Consider the following 21308-nt stretch of genomic DNA (forward strand, 5'->3'; position numbering starts at 1 on the left):
AGCCTGGCCAACATGACAAAACCCCATCTCTACTAAAAATACAGAGTTTAGCTGGTGCGGTGGTGTGCACCTGTAATCTCAGCTACTGGGAGGCTGAAGCAGGAGAGTTACTAAGACATTATTAAAAATTTTGTATTGCCCTCTCATAGCACTGGAGTGTGGAAATAAATGAGAAAAGAAGAGGAAATTCTGGATAAGAAATTTGATACTGAGAGAAAAATCACAGAGGAGAAGATTCTACTTAGAAAAGAGTAGTATGTTCTAGACTTCTGGAAAAATTATTATATTTTTAAGAGTAGTGTGTTGAAGCTGGCTTCTCTTACCTTACAAAAGCCAATTGTTAAATTTTCAGGAATCTAGAGAGTCACTTGTTACTTTATTTATTTATTTATTTATTTTGACATGGAGTCTCGCTCTGTTGCACAGGCTGGAGTGCAACGGGGCAATCTCGGCTCACTGCAACCTCCACCTCCCAGGTTCAAACAATCCTTCTGCCTCAGCCCCCCAAGTAGCTGGGATTACAGGTGCCTGCCACCAAGCCCGGCTAATTTTTGTAATTTTTATGGAGACGAGCGTCCACCATGTTGGCCAGGCTGGTCTCGAACTCCTGACCTCAAGTGATCCACCTGCCTCAGCCTCCCAAAGTGCGGGGATTACAGGCGTGAACCACTGTGCCCATCCTGAGGGTCACTTGTTAGATACGGCTCTCATTAAAAGTTAAGTTAGAAAAACTTTCAACTAAAGAAGTTATATTAAAAACACGTAAAAAATGCCCCCCAACTCATCTTTCTGAAGTTTACATTTTATTATTATCTATGATCTTGAGATTATTTACATCTAATGCATTTGTATGGCAGAAATACTATATAATGGTTTGCTTTTTTCCATTTCTTTCTCACCCTACATTCAGTGGTATGGCAGTTGAGGCTTGAAATTGGCCATGATGAGAGTACTTACACCATAGAAATAGGAAAATGCCTTTTCTAAGCCAATGAGATATCAGGAAAGCTTTTCAGAGACTTAGATCAGAGCTAAGGCCTTTTTCCTTTTGGATGTGGACCAAAGAGAATGCAAAGTCCAGCAGTGGCGGCAGCCATCTTGCCAGTGTTTAGGGAGACTCCAGTGAGAGTGGAGTCAATGTAGCAAAAGCCAGGAGAGAGAGATGGAGACAAACTGGTACTGGGGACATGGTTTGTTCATCTCCAGCAGTACCTGATCCCACCCCCAACTCTACACTTTTTTTTTTTTTTTTTCCTGTAAGAGACAGGGCTTCAGTCTGTCCTCCAGGCTGGAGTTAAGTGGTGCAATCATAGTTCATTGAAGCCTCAAACTCTTGGGTTCAAGCAGTCCTGTAACTTCAGCCTCCTCAGTCGCTGGGACAATAGGCTGTGCCACTATGTTCAGTTGTTTTTGTTTTCAGATAAGGTCTCGCTCTGTCGTCCAGACTGGAATGCAGTGGTGTGATCATGGCTCACTGCAGTCTCAACCCCCTGGGCTCAAGCAATCCCCCCACCTCAGCCTCCCGAGTAGCTGGGATTACAGACGTGTGCCACCATATCTGGCTAATTTTTGTATTTTTTGTAGAGATGGGGTTTCGGCCATGTTATCCAGGCTGACCTCAAACTCCTGGGCTCAAGCAGTCCTCCCACCTGGGCCTCCCAAAGTGCTGGGATTACAGGGTGAGCCACCATGCCGGGCCCTCTACACTTTTTAATTGAGCCAATAAATTTTTTTTTGTATTTAAGTCAGTTTGGTTTGAATTTTCTATCATTTACATTAAAATCAAATTAAATGACACAGCAATGTCTGTACCAGGTCCAGAATTACACTGCTAGCCCCCAGAGTGGCTTCACTTGGTAACAGTAACTTAGAGGGATGGGAATTCTCCATCCTCAGTCGTGTTCTGATCTTGTATTATAATCCTCTCTTTCACAAACAGATGTTTGCTTCATCTAATAAGCCTTATATAATTTCCCTTGCAGGCTGGGATCAGTTTTTCTCAGTAAACACTTTTGTTAGAGTGATATACATTCTTTTTTTTTTTAATTAAAAAAAAATTTAAAAAATAGAAACAGGGTCTTGAGGATAGGATAGGTATTCTCAGCTGTTGGTGACCTAACAGCTACCCTGTCCTACCCTCCTCTTCCGTGATAATAAAAATTGATTTTTATTCAGAGCTGCAAAGCCCCAGAAGATGAGTCATGATTTAATCTCATTACCCTTTATCACATAATTGCTTTCCAGCCTTCCTTACAGCTACATTTGGCCATGGAACCCAGTTCCATGGCTTCTACTCTTAGAAGGCACACATATACAAGCATTTTCATGTCTGTAATCACTCAGCAAATATTTACCTTTGTACCATGTAGTGTGCTGGGCACTAGCACAGAGATGAGCAAAACATCTGGTCATTAACTTTCTTTACCTTCATGACTTTGTTTTGTTTTGTTTTTGCCTGTGTTTGAGAACAATACCAGGTGGCATTAGTGGCTTTAAAACCCCAAAATATAACCTGAAATTTTAATCTTGTTTATTCATTCTCAGAGTGCCTTGCTAAATTACATCTTGTGTGGTGATCACGTTAGATCTAAAGTCTATATAGGCCAAACATGCATTGATAGAAATTCTGTTTCGTTTTTGATACAGTCTTATCTGTACCTCTTTTTTTTTGGAGAGTGTTTTGCTCTTTTGCCCAGGCTGGAGTGAAGTGGTGCAATCTCGGTTCACTGCAACCTCCGCCTCCTGGGTTCAAGTGATTCTCCTGCCTCAGCCTCCCTAGTAGCTGGGATTATAGGCACCCACCACCACATCTGGCTAATTTTAGTATTTTTAGGAGAGACGGGGTTTTGCCATGTTGGCCAGGCTGGTCTTGACCTCCTGACCTCAGGTGATCCACCCACCTTGGCTTCCCAAAGTGCTAGGATTACAAGTGTGAGCCATCGTGGCTGGCCTGTACTTCTTATGTGACAGTGTAAAATGAAGGCCACTATGTATTTCAATTAATGGCATCTAAACTTGGTTCCTCTTTTGGGTAGGAGGACATGGAGCAGTTTCTTTTTTTGTGAATTCTAAAGCAAACCTTGTTAACTCTGAACAGATCTTGAGAGATCTAACGTCAGAAGTATGTATTGAGCACCTAAAGTCTTTACCTTTAGTTTTTCTAAATATTTTACCTCCAGTTGATGCCACCTCTGAATCCACATTTGGAAATTCATAATTCTTCAGATATTTTTTCTTTTGTAGGGTAGAACCTCTCATGAATACTTTTTAGTGGGTTGAAACATAGTTACACAGCATTAATATTTACAGTCACCTAAACTTATTTCTTTGTTTACCGATCCTCATCTCCGTGCCTCTAGATGAGATTGTGCACCTGAACTGCAGGCTCCCTTTAGGACCTCATCGGCATTGCCTTGTGGTGACTCACCATTATAGTAAATTCCACCCAGCTCAAACTAATCCCAAAATAGGGTTCAGGGATTACCGACAAAGGCTAGGCTAATTCTTTGCATAACGGCCGAGTGGTAGAGCAGAAAAAAACATGAATCCGAGAGTCCTAGATTCAAATTCCAGTTTGACCATTTGCAGACACTTTGACTTAGAGCACTTTAAGTATCATCACTGAGCCTCCCTTCCTCATTCGTGAAGAGGGATCATATTACTCACCTTATAGCATTTGTGTTGTAAGGAGTCAATAAGATCATCATACGAGTGAAGTGCCAAAGACCATGCCTGGCCCATAGATGCCATTAAACATGGTAGCTGTTTTCTCCCTAACTATAAAGCAGTATCATTGTCTGAGGTAAATACCCGAAGGTCGTCATCTCACGCCAGGGAAATCGGGGATACGGACACATAAGAAGTGAGTTTAAGAGCAGAGATTTAACAGGGGAAAGAAAAAGAGAATAGCTCTCTCCTGCAGAGAGAGAGGGGCGGCCGAGTGGGTCTTCCGGTTTCATGGTGAAATGCATGGGATTTTGTAGAGGAGCTCGAGGAGGTGGTGTCTGATTTACACAGGGCCTGAGAGGTTGGTCGGACCAGACGTTCCATTTGCATAGTGTGCAAAGAAGATGGCTATCCCACCCTAATCTTTGATTATGCAGATGGGGTCTGTACCTGGCTGGTGCCATGTTGTCTGCTTTTTTACTGCACATGTGGTGACAAAGAAAAGGAAAAAGAGAATCTCCGTGCTGAATATACCTGCCTTCCAGGTATCCCTTTTCTATTGGCACACTGCTGGCAGTTACCTATGGATGCTTTTAGCTTGCTTATCTATGCCTGCACCTTGATTTTTTGGGCTGCTTTTTATTAAAAGGAAACCTTATCGAAGACTCTCTCACCCTTACTATCTGCCTAAATAATTTCTTTCTAGCTCCTGTATCAACTAGATTGAAAGTTCCATGAGGCCTCAAATCTGATGGATCCCAGTTGCTGTTTTTCCAGTAACTAGAATAGTGCTTGGCACATGCTAGACACTTAACAAATACTTGGTAATTGATTGTTATAATTATTATCAAAAAAGTCAGGTAAACTCCAGTGCCTTCTTCAAAGAATCCTGCCTCCATCCTCTTTTTCAAATTAAGTCCAAGCACAAATCTTTCCATGAAGCCACATCTGTATGCTCTAATTTGTAGCTATTTCATGCTTAACTGGCACCACCTCCTCCCCTCCTTACCATTTACTGTCGGGATTAAACAGGAGTGCACTGCATATACAACGTAGGGCCTAGATGATTTCTCCATATCTTTGAGTCTTGTCTTCTTAAAATTCAATTCTACCAGTCATTCTTGATTGTTAAGCAATTGCTGGGCAGTATGCTGGGTTCTAGAAAAGAAACAGTAGCTGCCTCTGGGAGTACCTAGTCTTTCAGTGGATACAGCTTTGTAATCTAACAATTACATCACAAGGTGATATGAAAAACTATATGCACAGAGTATCTAGGTAGCAGAGATGGGAGAAAGTGATTAACTTTCTCAAAAATCAGGTTATAAGGAAATGTGACTTTTCAAGGAAGGTTAGGAATTTTCCAGCTGGTTAAGGTGGGAGAAGAATATTCCAAGGAGAGTAAACAATATGTGCCCAAAGGCATGAGATAGCAGGATATTATCCTGGAGAACATAGAAGCAATTCAGTACTGTTGGAGCATAATGATGAAGCTGGGAAGTAAGGAGGGGGCCAGGAAATTGAGGGTGATAAGTTCAGAGACAGAGCCAGTGGCCATATGTAGCAAAGTTTTGAATGTCATAAATACTGTAGGTGACGGGGACCCTGGAATGGGATTATCTGAAGAAGTTTAGAAATGACCTTTGATGGCAGGGTAGAAAATACACCAGGAGAAAAAGTAAAAGAGATTAAAGCTGCACAATACTTCAGGAAGAAGTATGAGTGGTCTAGATGAGAAATACTGAGGGCCTGATGTGTAGCAGGACAAGCCGCAGACAAAACTCCTCAGACACAGAGTTAAAGAAGGAAGCAGTTTATTCGGCCGGGAGCATCGGTAAGACTCCTGTCTCAAGAGCCAAGCTCCCGAGTGAGCAATTCCTGTCCCTTTTAAGGGCTCACAACTCTAAGCGTGAGAGGGTTGTGATGGATTGAGCAAGCAGCGGGTATGTGACTGGGGGCTGCATGCACCGGTAATCAGAACGGAACAGAACAGGACAGGGATTTTTACAATGCTCTTGCATACAATGTCTGGAATCTATAGATAACATAACCGGTTAGGTCAGGGGTCAATCTTTAACTACCAGGCCCAGGGCGTGGCACCGGGCTGTCTGCCTGTGGATTTCATTTCTGCCTTTTAGTTTTTACTACTTCTTTCTTTGGAGGCAGAAATTGGGCATAAGACAGTATGAGGGGTGGTCTCCTCCCTTAGACTGAATCAGTGCTGATGAGACAGAAAGACAGATTGAGCTGATTTTTAGGAGACAAAATTCAGAATTGATAAGGCTAGCTTGGACTTCGGGTGTAGGTAGATAAAAAGGAGAAAAAAATAGCACTGTTATTGTTGTGTATCTGTTACTCGGTAAAATGTAATGCTAATCACATAAAAATGCTCAGAAATAGTTCTTTAATAAGTAAGTCTCCATAGAATTATCTGGTCTTGATTTAATTTTATTTCCAATTTTAAAATTACTTTCTATTAACTAGAACCTTCCATGCTTTACCCAGCCTCTTGGTGTGTTTCCAGTCTACAAGGATTCTCTTAATATTTCCAAGTGATTTACAAGCAGAAAACTAAAAGGTGACTTTGTTTTCCAACCACATATTTATCTATTTAGATAGTCATTAGCATAGTATTCAAAAGCCATCTGAGAATGACGTTGCATGACTAAAAACAAAGAAGAAAAGATGTCAAACCTCAATACACAAGCATGAACCTTCTTTTCATTGCAGGCCACATAGAGGAACACCACAATTTTTCTTAGTATTGAAGTTCATCTCAGCCTCAACCAATCTTTAACTGTGTATCATAAACACAGATTTTTTTTCATAGAAAACAATTTCTAGTTTACAGAAAAAAATGTCAAACTCAGTCTATCAGAGCTTTAGAATTATCATGGAAGATGAACAACAAAGTATAAGCAAAATTGCTTGTTTTTGTAAGCTAACTGCAACTACAGAGATGAGAAAGTCTTCCATTGATATGATGGCTATCGTGCATATATTTTTATATGTTTCTAAGGATTGAAAGGAGAACTATCAGGGCTTCAGATACATTTTGAAGAGATAATGTTATGTATTTATTTTGAGACAGGGTCTTAGCTCTGTCACTCAGGCTGAAGTGCAATAGCAAGATCACAGGTCACTGCAGCCTCGACCTCCAGGGTTCAAGTGATCCTTCCACCTCAGCCTCCTGAGTAGCTGAGACTACAGGCACTTACCACCATGCCTGGCTAATTTTTAAAATTTGTAGACATGGGGGTCTCACTATGTTGCCCAAGGCTGATGTCGAACTCCTGGGCTCAAGCAATCCTCCTGCCTCAGTCTCCCAAAGTGCTGGGGTTACAGGCACGAACCACCACTCCTGGCAAGGAGATAATTTTATTTATTTATTTATTTAGCTATTTTTTTTGAGACAGAGTCTTGCTCTGTCACCCAGGCTGGAGTGAACTGGTTCCATCTCAGCTCACTGCAACCTTTGCCTCCCGGGCTCAAATGATTCGCCTGCCTCAGCCTCCTGAGTAGCTGGGATTACAGGTGTGCACCAACACGCCCAGCTTTTTATTGTATTTTTAGTAGAGATGGGGTTTCACCATGTTGGCCAAGCTAGTCTCGAACTCCTGACCTCAGGTGATCTGCCTGCCTCAGTCTCCAAAAGTTCTGGGATTACGGGTATGAGCCACCATGCCTGGCCAAGGAGATAATTTTAAATGATCAAAAATTTTGAAGGCATATCATACATGTACGTGTATGATCTCTGAAAAGTGTTTTAAAGATAAAGTCAGCAAAGTATAGCCTGTTGGCCAAATCCGACCCACCACCTGTTCTTGTAATGCTGTTAATTAAGAACAGTTTTTGCATTTTTAAATTTTTAAAAGGTTGAAAAAAATCAAAAGAAGAATAAAATTATCTGAAATTCCAATTTCAGTGTCCATAAATAAGGTTTTATTGAAGCACAGTTCACTCATCCATTATGTACCAGCTGCATTCATGCTACAATAGCAAAGCTGAGTGGTTATGACAAGACTTTCTGGCCAAGAAAGCCTAATGTACTTACTAGCTGCCTCTTTCCAGAGACTGTTTGTCAGCCCTGTTTTAAGAGCTTTCCTCTAAAGAAACACAAGCCTTTAGTAAACTGAAGACTTCTTCATAAAGATTTTCTGTGTCAGTCATACATTATGTTAAAAAAAGAAAATACATGAATTTAGTAAAGATAAAATTGATATTATAGACTAAAATAATAGGCTTGCCTTTATATTTAGGATGCTTATTTTCCCACCTTATGTCAGTAGCATAGTTACAAGAACACATGCTTTAGGGTGGTCATTCTTTTTTCTTGAATCTTGATGAGCTTTGCATGACCTTGGGCTAGTTATCTAACCTCTAGTAAGCCTTAGGTTTCCTACAAGAACAGAATAATAACCATACCAACCTCATGGGAGTATGGTAAGTACCAAAATGGGTAAGTGGGGCATTTTTTGGGAGGAATTACTTAGCTTGTTATCTGGTAGTAGGTGTGCAATAGATTATAATTATCATCATTCTCTGAAAATGTCACTTTTGCTTTCTGGTGCTCCATTCCTAGTACTGCCTGTAAGGTCTGCTTTGACAAGGAAATCTGTAAGACCATGCCAACATCATTTTGCATAGCCAGAGCCCCTCTCTGTGTTACAATCTGGAGAAAAACTGTCCTCAGGTACATGAATCCAAGAACACACTTGACAGAAGAATGGAAAAAGGGAAGCCTAGGAAGTCTAGAAACAAAAATCATAGTGATGAGCGGTGCTGGAAGGCTGGTCAGCAGCCAGAGTACAGCTTGTGAGCAGCATATTGGGATTTTTTTTTTTCCACGTTAGACTCTATTCCAACTCTTTCTATGGAGAGCCCACGGTTTTGTGATGGGTTGTTGACGAAGGAAAGCTCTGAATTTTTTAGAGTAGATGAAGTGTTTGTCATTTTATTCCATTGTATGTTAAGTTCACACTGCCATTTTTCTTTTATTATTTGATGTCTTAGCTGATGACATCCCAGGCGACTCCCAGGCGAAAAGTACCCGGAAAATCATGAGGGTGCAGTTACTGAAAACTCAGTGATTTCTTTTTCGCTGGGCTTGTTCTGCCTTTAGAATCGTTGTGACTGTGGATTCCTGCGGAGGAACTAGTGCCTGGGGACCTCATGGCTCCTCAGCTATGATGCACCTTCTCTTTTCTTCCCTTATCTCAAGTAGGTCCTGAGCAGCCCAGCCCAGGTGGTCTCTTCTGCTCACCAGGGGTGGCCTGGAGTCAATTGATAAGAGCCCTCTTTTCTTGGCCCTTACAAAACAAATCTCTGCCTAAAGACAGCTAAAGGGGAAAAAAACACCACCAAACCAACAACTCCTTTGTACCTCCATTATCCCCAAAATTAGATAAAGAAAAGTTAGAATACCAGGAGGCAGCAGACACCTCCACAACGCAGCTTGCAAGCAGAATTTCTGTAGATCTACTGTCCTTTTTTTTTTTTTTCAATCACATAGAAGAGTTTGTACAAATCTCATTTGTTTTCACTTCCTGCATTTTTGTGTCTTCACACATTATTTTGAGGAAATTCCTCTGAATTTTATGCTTGCTCTTCAATTACAGTTGAACAGGAACTGTTAATTGAGTTTAGCCACTCAAAAGAACAAAGTATTTCATCATTCTCACATATTCTGGTTGGATTCATGGTTAAAGAAGACAAATAGAAACACTCACACATCAGCCTGGTGTGGGGATAAAACCAAAAACAGCGATGCTCACAGGCATGCCTGAGAGTGGAATGGTGGTGGTGGGGGGGTGCCTGTTTACTGGTAGTAGGAGTAACTCTCATCATCGTATTCCAGCTCATCTTCGTCATCGTCATCCAGCAGCCCATACTTAAATTTCCGGTAGACTGTGCCATCCTGGCCCATGTAGACGATGTCATCATCGTCATCCTCATCATAGTCCCGATCCCTGTACTCAATCACCTGATCCTCTTCAAAGCTGGTGCTCTCTCCATAGCTGCTCTTATAGGAGGAGTAAGACTTGTTGGGGTCGGCCAGCTTTTCATAGCCGGCCTTTGCTGCTGGCTGGACTCGGCCGCGAGATTTCTTCCACACGACCACAGCTGCCCCGAGCAGAAGCGCTAGCATCACGGAGGAGGTGATGAATAGAGCTGTCTTGAAGTGCTCAGCTGCAGGCCTAACCTTGCTTGTTCGAAGGACGCACTCTTCTGTTGGAGGAAGATCCCAAGGGAAGAGGCAAGAGGGAAAAAGTAGAAGAAATAGAATAGAGAAAATTAGATTCTGAAGTAAAGAATTTCACCTTTATTTTCAAAATTGAAAATGGTAGAATCACTGTCTCTGATTTTCCTCTTTTTTTTTAATTTTAATTTTAATTTTTTGTAGAGACAGCTTCCCACTATGTTGCCCTGGCTGGTCTCAAACTCTTGGGCTCAAGAGATCCTCCCACCTTGGTCTCCCAAAGTGCTGAGATTACAGACGTGAACCACTGCACCCGGCCTGTCTCTAATTTTCCTAGAAGGCATACCACTGTATAAAATTGGAGTATGTACCCCGTGAGAATCCTAGCCTATGTCTGATGAAGCCAATAAATCCTTCTAGAAAGAAGGTCAGTTTGCCATCCAAAGGGAGTTCCCTTATCCCCGTACCTCATAGGTCAGTCACCAAGTGTCCAACCTTATCAACTGATTCTTCTATTTCCCTCCTAAGAAAATATTTCATCTTGGACCAAGCTTTAGTTATTGCTAAATGCTCTATTTTCTTTCCCAATTCCAACTTCTTTTCTAAGACTGAGTCCTCTCCCAAGGTACCCTTAAGCCTGGGCCAAGATGACTGTCCCACCACTTAAGGGCAAGAGCAGATAATTTATAAAACTACTGACTCTGAGAGCCATGTGGGGCCTTAGAAATTACTTAGGCCAATTTGTTGTTTGACATCTGAGGGAACTAAAGTCCATTGAGAGGAAGTGAATTGTCACATTGTCAGAGACAAGACCTTATTTGTGGAGCAATCAGAATTCAAATCCAGGAATCTTAGCTCCATGGTACGGTCTAAAGACATTAGGACAAAAGGCTCTGACAACTGTTCTTTGGCTTCTTGGAGTTTTGTGCTCCTAGCCTGGCAGAAAAAGAAGTACCATCTTTAAATCCTATCAACTTGAATGATAGGGAATTTTTTTCTATCATTATTAAGAGTTGTTTTCTTTTTTTTTTTGAGATGGAGTATCTCTCTGTCGCCCAGGCTGGAGTGCCGTAGAACAATAGCTCGGCTTACTGCAGCCTCTGTCTCCCAAGCTCAAGCAATTCTCTTGCCTTAGCCTCCTGTGTTGCTGGGACTACAGGTGCACACCGCCATGCTTGGCTAACTTTTGTATTTTTAGTAGAGATGGGGTTTCATCATGTTGGTCAGGCTGGTCTTGAATTCCTGACCTCAGGTGATCCACCCTTGGCCTCCCAAAGTGCTGGGGTATAAGCCACCACACCCAGCCATTATTAAGATTTTTGAAATCCAGAGCTCCGATCCCTGTCATCCATCAGCCTTTGTTTTGATGCCTTGATTGAGAATATGGAGTAACCAAAACAGTTTCATGGAAGGAAAGATTCAACTGTAACTTTAGTGATGAGGATGAGCTCATTTTTCTTACTTATTCATTTATCCAGGTGGTATGATTTGGGTAGTATGTCTATTTTTTTTCTATTCTTTAACCCACCACATGGGAGTATGAAAGAACCAGAGAAAAAAACTATCAGGCCATGTTGGATGTACAGGCTGAGATACACGTAGGTTTTTCATAAATATTTGTTGAACCTCTTGGATCTCTCTTGTTCAGGAGATAATTTCATGAACAATTCTAGGTACATTCTACACACTAGATAAATAAATATAACACTGCTGCCAAGGTGCAATGATTTTTGCTTATTAAATATTGACCAATTAGATCTGATTCATCATGACTGTGTATTTCTCTTTCTTTTTTGCTAGTGAGAAACAAGTCTTCTACTTTATCATAATTTTCATTCTCATGGGATTTTACCTATCAAGCCAACTTTCTTCTTCTAAAGTAACAGCCCTATCATTATTACATTCATCATTAGCAAGTTCAGCACAGAATTTTTCCCTGGAGAAAACATTAAAGCAATGGAGAGATTGATAAGCAATCTGTGTGTGGTACTGTGAGATAAACACTGCCTGAAGCAGTAGAATCAATATAAAAACCTTTCGATGTTGTTTCAATTACTAGGGTGCCATATGCAGTCATGGCTTGCTTACTATTCTCCATCCCAGATCTGCAGAGTCAGGGTTAGCCTCTGTGATATGGTTTCCCTGAAGGGTCAGAGTGTCTCTGTAAAGAAGGATCAGGTAATCAAGAGCATTTAGACTTTTGCAGATTGCCGCAGGTGGCTCTTCAAGAGCTGCAGGGGGACCAGAAGAGCTGACAAGATAGTTCTTAGTTGGAACAGGCTTTCAGAAACTCTGCATGCAACATGCACAAACTTCTGGTTTCATTTAAAGGCGTTAATGTTGTGAGGGTTATTATTCTTAGCTGAAACAGAATGGATACTAGCAATCAGACCCTGAAGGTAGGTGTGTCTGAAGAACAGGGAAAACCAGCTGCTCATGGGGTTGGGAAAGCTGAAAGCAGGAAAATGTTTTTGGAAAGATGATACTTAAAACCCAACTGAAAATGCTGATCAAGCCAGATGCGGTGGTTCATGCCTGTAATCCCAGCACTTTGGGAGGTTGAGGCGGGCGGATCACCTGAGGTCAGGAGTTCGAGACCACTCTGGCCAACATGGTGAAACCTGTCTCTACTAAAAATACAAAAATTAGCCGAGTGTGGTGGCGCATGCCTGTAATCCAAGCTACTCTGGAGGCTGAGGCAGGAGAATCGCTTGAACCTGGGAGACAGAGGTTGCAGTGAGCCGAGATTGTGCCATTGCACTACAGCCTGGGTGAGAGTGAGACTCCATCAAAAAAAAAAAAAAAAAAAAAAAGAAAGATGAAAAGAAAGGAAGAAAGAGAGGAAAGAAAGAAAGAAGACAAAAGGAAGGAAGGAAAGAAGGAAGGAAGGAAAAGAAAGAAGAAAGAAAGAAGGAAAGAAAGAAAAAGAAGAAAGAAAGAAAGAAAGAGAAGAAAAATGCTGATCAAAAATAAAAAAGAAGTGGCTGGTAGCAGTTATGGGTCTGGGATTTTCTTTTTTCTTTTTTTTTTTTTTTGAGATGGAGTTTCGCTCTTCTTGCCCAGTCTAGAGTGCAGTGGCGTGATCTCGGCTCATCGCAACCTCTGCCTCCCAGGTTCAAGTAATTCTTCTGCCTCAGCCTCCCTAGTAGCTGGGATTACAGGCATGTGCCACCACACCCGGCTAATTCTGTATTTTTAGTAGAGACAGGGTTTCTCCATGTTGGTCAGGCTGGTCTTGAACTCTCGACCTCAGGTGATCCACCCGCCTTGGCCTCCCAAAATGCTGGGATTACAGGCGTGAGCCAACGTGCCCGGCCTGGGTCTGGGATTTTCTTTACTTACAAATGGACCAACTCAGAAATATGGCATCTCTTTTTGTAGGTGAATGTTACTTCTAGACCCCAAGGAAATTATCTACTTCTGGCCTAGAGAGTATATTTTAAGAATATATGTTTCTTTTTCTTTTTTTTTCTTTTAGAAAAAATCACTCAGTTTGAGATTTTTCTAAGTTTATGACCAACGAGAACCAAGTACCCACATGGATGGGGTTAGTTAGACTTGAGGATAGCTGAGGGACTGGAAATTGGTAAAGGGGATTTTACTTCTTCTTACCCTTCAATAAAAATTCATTTCTAAAATGTCATAAGTCTCTAATGAGAGGCCCCGGTTTGGGCTGACTTTCATAGAATGATTCTTCAACAGAATCAAGATAATATTGACATCAGCTTCCTTGATAGTTGATTCTTTTCCTTTTTTCCCAGGAGGGAAGAATAAAAAAAGGAACAGAGTAATTCATAAAGATAAAATGCTAGCTCTACTTGAGTTCTAGTCTTGGAGGCAAGTGGAGCATCTAATTCCAGATGAACCATTTTTTAAAAAAAAATTGAGCCAGCATCTTGCTCTGTCACCAAGGCTGAAGTGCAGTGGTGTGATCTCGGCTCACTGCAATCTTTGCCTCCTGGGCTCAAGAGATCCTCCCACCTCAGCCTTCTGAGTAGCTGGGACTATAGGCATGCACCACCACGCCCAGCTAATTTTTGTATTTTTAGTAGAGATGGAGTTTTGTCATGTTGCTCAGGCTGGTCTCAAGCTCCTAGACGCAAGCGATCTGTCCGCCTCGCCCTCCCAAAGTGCTAGGATTACTTACAGGCATGAGCCAACGCGCCTAGTCTCCAGATGAAACTTTTAATATTGGTGTGGACTTGGGCATGTGAATCAAACTCTTTGAGCCTCAGACTCCTCATCTATAAAATGGGACTGATAATCTCTACTTGTGAAGTGAGACAATGGACGTGAAGTTTCAAGTACAGTAGGCCCATAGTAGGCACTTAATAAAAAGATAGCCATATTGATTCTCCTGAACTTTCCATCCCCACTCCCTCTGCTCCCATTGGCTTCCTGAGGACATGCCCTTCCTCTGCAGGCTGCTCTTGCTCTCCCCTCACCCGTGGTGTCCTGGCAGTCACAGCACTCCTGGGCACTGGTGGGATCGGAGGTGTTGCAGCAGTGGAGGCAGCGGCTGTCGTCCACGTGCAGCACCAGGTTGGCGGGGCACAAGGTGCAGTTCTTGGCCCCTGGTCCCTTGCATTCCATGCAGCTCTCGTGGCATTTTTCACAGTTAAACTTCTCTCCCTGGTAAGAGCAATCAAGAGGTTCCATCTGAGTGCAGAGGGATTAACAAAGCACTGGAGTTCCCAGATGGTATTTCATCTTGTCTCCATAAGGAGGGAGGTGTGTGGGGGACAGCAGAAGGATGGTGTGTTCTGAGCCCATTTTAACTGTGCTGGGTGAAAGAACCCACTGTCTGTGATAGGGTGGAATCATGGCTGTGCCCTGCCCTTTGAGATCTGCTAATAACAGTGGGAGAACAGACGTCTAGAACAGTTTGGGTTAGGAGCTGACAGCTCCTGTGCTCAAGGACAGCTCCTGTGCTTAAGGATAGCTCAGGTCAAGGACTAGTTTTGTCTGGCCCACACTGTTGACTTTCAGTTTAAAATATTTTGCATTCATTTCCCACATCTCAAAAGTGGGATATTTCACATGTAAATTCGTTCCTAATTTCTCTTTAGAAACTAGAAGACCTGTCAACACTGGATTCGTCACTCCCACGTGGCAATGGCCCCCCTTTCCACTCTTCTATTTGACACAATTCCCAGCACTTGCTATGATGTCACCAACATGTAGGTGATACATCCATTTCTACTTTCCTTCAAGCTTCAAGCTTACACTGTGGTTTTCTTTGACCCAGCATTTATGTTTGTGACCTGCTTGGCCCTCTATGGTTACTGGATTATTGTGGTCAGGCCCCAGAATAATATAGATTGTGGCTGTGTAGCTCAAGTAGTTACATCTCTTTAGGAAGAGAGTGGAGAGATGAGAAGAAAGTGGCTTCCCTCCTGACAAGTTGCTCCTTGACTGGTGCTGGAAACGTGGGTTAGGGAAGGTGCCTTCTTGTTTTACTTCTGTAACTTTGGAAGTATGGTATGACAGAAAAAGAAGAAGGAATGGAAATTGCTTTTGTTGAACACCTTGGCATGTTTCAGGCACTGACAAGATGCTTTCTCAGCTGTTACTATCTCATTGAATCCTGCATCTCACATATTATCTCATCCTTCAGGTTTAATCCCAGCTTTGTTACTTACCACTCATATAATTTTTTTTTTTTTTTTTGAGACAGGGGCTTACTTTATTGCCCACGCTGGAGTGCACTGGTGTGATCGGATTCAAGCAATCTTCCTGCTTCCGCCCCACATATAGCTGGGACTGCAGGCATACACCACCATGTCCAGCTAATTTTCTTTTTTTGTATTTTTTGTAGAGATGGGGTTTCACCATGTTGCCCCAGCTGTACTCATATAATCTGTAATACATTATTTAACCTCTTTGAGCCTCAGTTTCTCTAAACTGTAATGAGGGCTGTTGCCAGAATTTAAAGAGAACTCATACGTAAATATATTAGTTTGTGTTAATGTCATCATGGGGAAATATACTTATTTTCTAAAGTTTGAAAACACAATCAAGAAATTTGTGGTCTTGCCGGGTGCGGTGGCTCACACCTGTAATCCTAGCACTTTGGGAGGCTGAGGTGGGTGGATGGCTTGAGCCCAGGAGTTCGAGACCAGCCTAGGCAACATGGTGAGACCCCGTTTCTACTAAAAATACAAAAAATTAGCTGGGCATGGTTGTCAGAGGCATTTGAACCAGAGCAACTCCATATTGAATAGGGGCTGGGTAAAATAAGGCTGAAACTTAGTGAGCTACATTCCTAGATGGTAAGGCATTCTAAGTTACAGGATGAGATAGGAGGTCGGCACAAGATACAAGTCATAAAGGCCTTGCTGATAAAACAGCTTGCAGTAAACAGCCAGCCAAAACCCACCTAAACCAAGATGGCAATGAGAGTGACCTCTCGTGGTTCTCACTGCTACACTCCTACCAGCGCCATGACAGTTTACAAATACCATGGCAACATCAGGAAGTTACCCTATATGGTCTAAAAAGGGAAGCCATGAATAATCCATCCTTTGTTTAGCATATCATTAAGAAATAACCATAAAGATGGGCAAGCAGCAGCCCTCACAGCTGCTGTGTCTATGCAGTAGCCATTCTTTTATTCCTCTACTTTCTTAATAAACTTGCTTTCACTTGCCCTATGGTTTTGCTCTGAATTCTTTCTTGTGTGAGATCCAAGAACCCTCTTTTGGGGTCTGGATTGGGACCCCTTTCCGGTAGCATCTTTCTGGCAACCACAGAAGTGACAATAGTGAGGAAACTCCCAACCCAAAGGCTAACTTTGGGTAAGTGGTGGGGACCAGTGACATGGTAGTCCCAGCTATTCAGGAGGCTGAGTTGGCAGGATCACCTGGTAAGGAGTCCAGCTTCCATGGGCTATGCTCCGCCACTGCACCTCCAGCCTGGGTGAGAAATTAGAGATCCAGGCTAAAAATTATGGTCTCAAAATCCATGGCAAATGAATCCTCATATTTTTCCTTCCTTCCTTCCTTCCTTCCTTCCTTCCTTCCTTCCTTCCTTCCTTCCTTCCTTCCTTCCTTCCTTCCTTCCTCCCTCCTCCCTCCCCTCCCTCCCTCCCTCCCTCCTTTCTTTTCTTTCTTTTCTTTCATTCATTCTTTTCTGTTCTGTTCTCTTCTTTTCTTTTCTTTTCTGTTCTGTTCTGTTCTGTTCTCTTCTTTTCTTTTCTGTTCTGTTCTTTTCTATTCTGTTCTGTTCTCTTCTTTTCTTTTCTTTCTTTTCTTTTCTTTTCTGTTCTGTTCTTTTCTGTTCTGTTCTGTTCTGTTCTTTTCTGTTCTGTTCTGTTCTCTTCTTTTCTTTTCTTTTCCATGGGGTTTTCTGGTAGAAACCAGAAAACCTGCTGTACAAATCCTAAAAGAGCTGTAACGCTGCAAATGAATCCTTCTTAATACACTGTGATCAGGTAGAGGAAACAAAAGGTCAACATTAGCTGTGTTGCTCCTATGTTATTCACATGTTTCTGGTTAGACCAGAGAGAAGTAAGGGACAAGATAGTTTGTATTTCTGACATAATATTCTTATGTTGACTGAAACTTCTATGGTGATGAACAACAAATAAATAATTCATTCCAAGGCCCTCACGACTTAACTTCTCCATTAGCTTAGATCTTCTCAGTTCCTTTGGAGTAAAAGTTAAGGCTACAGGTGGGTAGCACCATTATTACATGATGCAATGGTACAAGATTTTAAAATATTAAACATACAGTATTTCTATAGTATGAGAATGTTGGGACATTTTGATTGGCCAGAATGACATGCAGGAACTAAGCTCATGTTCCTCTCTGGAGAGAGCAGAAGGCCCAGCACCCCTAGCCCTCCATACCTCTCCCACTCTGTATTCCCCAACAAGACAGTCCGAGGTGCAGATCCCTCCCATGAGGTGGTAACTCCACACACAGGATAAGCAATTCAACGCTCCTTTTCCTGAAAGAGAAAACATTCTATGTTATGAGATTGACCTTAGATTTCAACCTCTGTCTCTGTTCCGGAACACTTAGGAACAAGGAATATGTCAAGTAAATTGAAGCGGAAGGGTGAATTGATTGAGGATATGAAAAAGAAAAAAGTCTCCCACACAAAGTAGAAATTATACAATTAGTTCAATCTATGTCGACTCTCAGTCTGAAAATTGAGGATTTTGGGATGACAGATATTTTATTACAGCAAGAGAAAAGATTTTCAGAGAATGAGAAATCATGTAGAAAGTTTATAAAACCTTTGTTATTCTGCTTATTGTTTAACTAGTGTGGAGGATGTTACCAGCTGTTTGGAGGACTGCAATACTCAGTGCATAAATCATGAATAGAGAGTTTCTAATTGAGAAACAGCACTAAACTTGGCACTTAAATGCTAGGGCTAAAAGGATTCAGCAGGTCATTTTGTTTGGTGGTTCTTAATTTTGGGGTGGTGTTGATGGTGCTAGATTTCTTTGACATTCTCTTGAAAGCTGTAAGTTCTCTTCTCAGAAATTTGACATCTTATTTATTTCTCTTTTTGAAAATACTGATAAATGAAAACTAAGGCCCAGACATGTAATGCCACCTATCCAGGGTTACATAGGTGGTGGTCAAGATTCAAATTCAAGTTTGTTGACTCATAATCCATTGATCTGTCTTTCTTTCTTTTTGTTTTCTTTTGTTTTTTTTTTCAGATGGGGGTCTTGCTATGTTGCCCAGGCTGATCTCAAACTCCTGGACTCAAAGGATCCCTCTTGCCTCAGCCTCCAAGTAGCTGGGATTACAGATGTGTGCAATTGCGCCTTGCTGAGGTGCTCTTTCTACCACACTATCTGCCTTAGCACATGAGCCACCAAATAGAGGAGGTCTGAATCTACAGCCTCTGTTTCCTGTGGAGACAATACTCTTTCTCCTAATTCAGACACCCCAGAAAGGACCGACCCAAACATTTCTTCCATGCAGGTATCAAGGGATAACTTCTGGAAAGTTTGGGGACAGGAGATCTAAATCTAGCTCATTCTGTTAGGAAGTCCTGGACATTTTTGCTGATCATTTTAAAATGGGAACATAAGATTAATGGGCATAGAATGTGCCTGGTATTGTAAGTTGGAACTTGATATAGGTCTTCCCATCAGAACAATCCTGTAAAGGGTGGTTTTTGAACTTGAAATAGAACCATGGATCTGTCATTTACATTCACAATGTAGTTAAATTGACATTTCATGGCTGAACTGTGAGCTCAATCATTTATAATGTTTCTGTGGAAAAATAAATTCTGAGCTCCAAACAACAGCTTAGAGAATAAACACCTTTATTACTGAACTGCTTCTTAGGTTGGAAGCTGCCTGTAGTGATATAAATTCAAAACCACTTTATTTTTATCTTAGCTCTAGCTTCATACAGAATTTCCTACATGTTCTGGAACATTATTGTGGTCTCTGATGGAAGAATCACTTTTCTCCTATTTCCATTCTTCCTTTTTCCCATTCTACATTTTTCTAAAATATAGCTTAGATGTCTTACTTCAATTTTTAACATACAAGAGACTTTTTTTTTTTAAATGAAGAGAAATTAAGGGTAGATACATGTTCTCACTTTAATGTGGAATCTAAAACAATTGAACTCATAGAAGTAAAGAGTAGAATGGTGGTTACCAGAGGCTGAGGGGACTGGGGAGATGCTGGTCAAAGGGTATAAGGTTCTCGACAGGAAGAACATGTTTTTTGAGATCTGTTATATCTCATGGTGACTATAATTAACAATAATATATTGTACTTTCAAAATTGGTAAGACAGTAAATTTCAGATGTTCTTACCACAAAAATGATTAAGTATTTGAAGTGATGGATTTTTTTTTTTTTTTTTGGTGGAATCTTGCTCTGTTTCCCAGGCTAGATTGCAATGGTGCAATCATGGCTTGTTGTAATCATGGCTCACTGCAGCCTCGACCTCCTGGGCTCAGGTGATCCTCCTACCATAGCCTTCTGAGTAGCTGGTACTACAGGCTCACACCCCATACCCAGCAAATATATATTATATATTATTTATTTTTGTTTTTAGACAGAGTCTTGCTTTGTCACCCAGGCTGGAGTGCAGTGGCGCAATCTCAGCTCACTGCAAACTTTGCCTCCCAGGTTCAAGCAATTCTCCTGCCTCAGCCTCCTGAGTAGCTGGGACTATAGGTGTGCACCACCACACTTGCCTAATTTTTTTGTATTTTCAGTAGAGATGAGGTTGCATCATATTGGCTAGGCTGGTTTCAAACTCCTAACCTCAAGTGATCTGCCTGCCTTGGCCTCCCAAATTGCTGGGATTACAGGCATGTCACTGTGCCTGGCCAAATTTTGTTTATTTTTTATAGACATGAGGTCTCACTATGTTGCCTAGGCTGGTCTCAAATTCCTGACCTCAAGTGATCCGCCCACCTTGGCCTCCCAAAGTACTGGGATTACAGGTGTGAGCCACTGTACCTGGCCTGATGGACATGTTAATTAGCTTGATTTAATTATTCCACATTGTATACATATATCATGACATCCCTTCGTACCCTATAAATATATATAATTATAATTTGTCAATTTATAATAAAATAAATTAAGAGTAGAAAACACTAAAAGAGGGGGAACAGTCCATAACTAGGTTAGGTCACAAAATTCCTACCTTAAGGTTGGTTACATTTTCTTTTTTTTTTTCTTTTTGTTTTTGGAGACGGGGTTTTACTCTTGTTAGTAGAGACGGGGTTTCACCATGTTGGCCAGGCTGGTCTTGAACACTGACCTCAGGTGATCTGCCTGCTTTGGCCTCCCAAAGTTTACAGGCATGAGCCACCATGCCTGGCCAAGTTTGGTTACATTTTCCAGAAGACCAACAATAAATTGTCTGAGGCCCAGATCCTAGGCAATACCCAAGGGCACTATATGTCAGCTTTGGGTGACAAATCGGACTTCATTTACATCTCCTACACCGATTTATTGCAAAACTTGCACACTTAGGGTACTCAGAATCTTTAGCAAAAGGCACTTTGTTAATTTCCAGAAGGCTTTCTATTATTTTAAAGTTTAACACCCTACATCTATCATCGCTTCTAAGGTTCTGCGGGAGCTTTGGGACCTAAAAGACAGGCATTTTGTCATTTCTTTAAAACTCAGAGCAGCTCACCATCTGCTCTCCTTCAGACTGAATCCCATGGGATGAATTCAACAAATGCAGAGCAACTTCTGGGGTCTGTTCATGGGCCTCAGTCCGCACAGAAAGATGCAGCTTGGGAGAGTTAAGAGGCTTTGGTTACTCAGCCTGGATTTTGATTCCAAACCATTTTCTGAGGAGAAGAAACAATAACACAAAACCAAAAAACAAATAAAATTTTATGAGGAGGATAAGTAAAAAGTTAGGTGTGTGAAGGCAAGAAATGAGCTAATTATGGAGGTATCAGTTACAGAGAAAGGTACGTATGAAGCCTGA

At 41.6% G+C, this 21308-nt stretch overlaps 1 protein-coding gene and 1 non-coding gene across 3 annotated transcripts in view; both read right to left on the reverse strand.

Moving 5' to 3' along the window:
• Positions 1 to 9147: 9147 nt before the first annotated feature.
• The window catches only part of PCSK5 (proprotein convertase subtilisin/kexin type 5), a 464397-nt gene continuing 452236 nt past the window's right edge, over positions 9148 to 21308 (reverse strand). For both annotated transcript variants that reach the window (XM_031654136.1, XM_021927555.2), the window contains 3 exons: positions 17715 to 17815; positions 14308 to 14494; positions 9148 to 9891 (listed from right to left, as the gene is read on the reverse strand). In XM_031654136.1, coding sequence (XP_031509996.1) covers positions 9482 to 9891; positions 14308 to 14494; positions 17715 to 17815 — 698 coding nt within the window. In that variant the 3' untranslated portion in view covers positions 9148 to 9481. The remainder of the gene's footprint in view (positions 9892 to 14307; positions 14495 to 17714; positions 17816 to 21308) is intronic.
• On the reverse strand, positions 17201 to 17262 carry LOC116270140. Its single transcript, XR_004178073.1, has one exon. It is a non-coding gene; the product is annotated as a U7 small nuclear RNA (small nuclear RNA).

This window comes from Papio anubis, chromosome 13 (assembly GCF_008728515.1).
Source record: "Papio anubis isolate 15944 chromosome 13, Panubis1.0, whole genome shotgun sequence".
NCBI classification, from domain to species: Eukaryota; Metazoa; Chordata; class Mammalia; order Primates; family Cercopithecidae; genus Papio; species Papio anubis.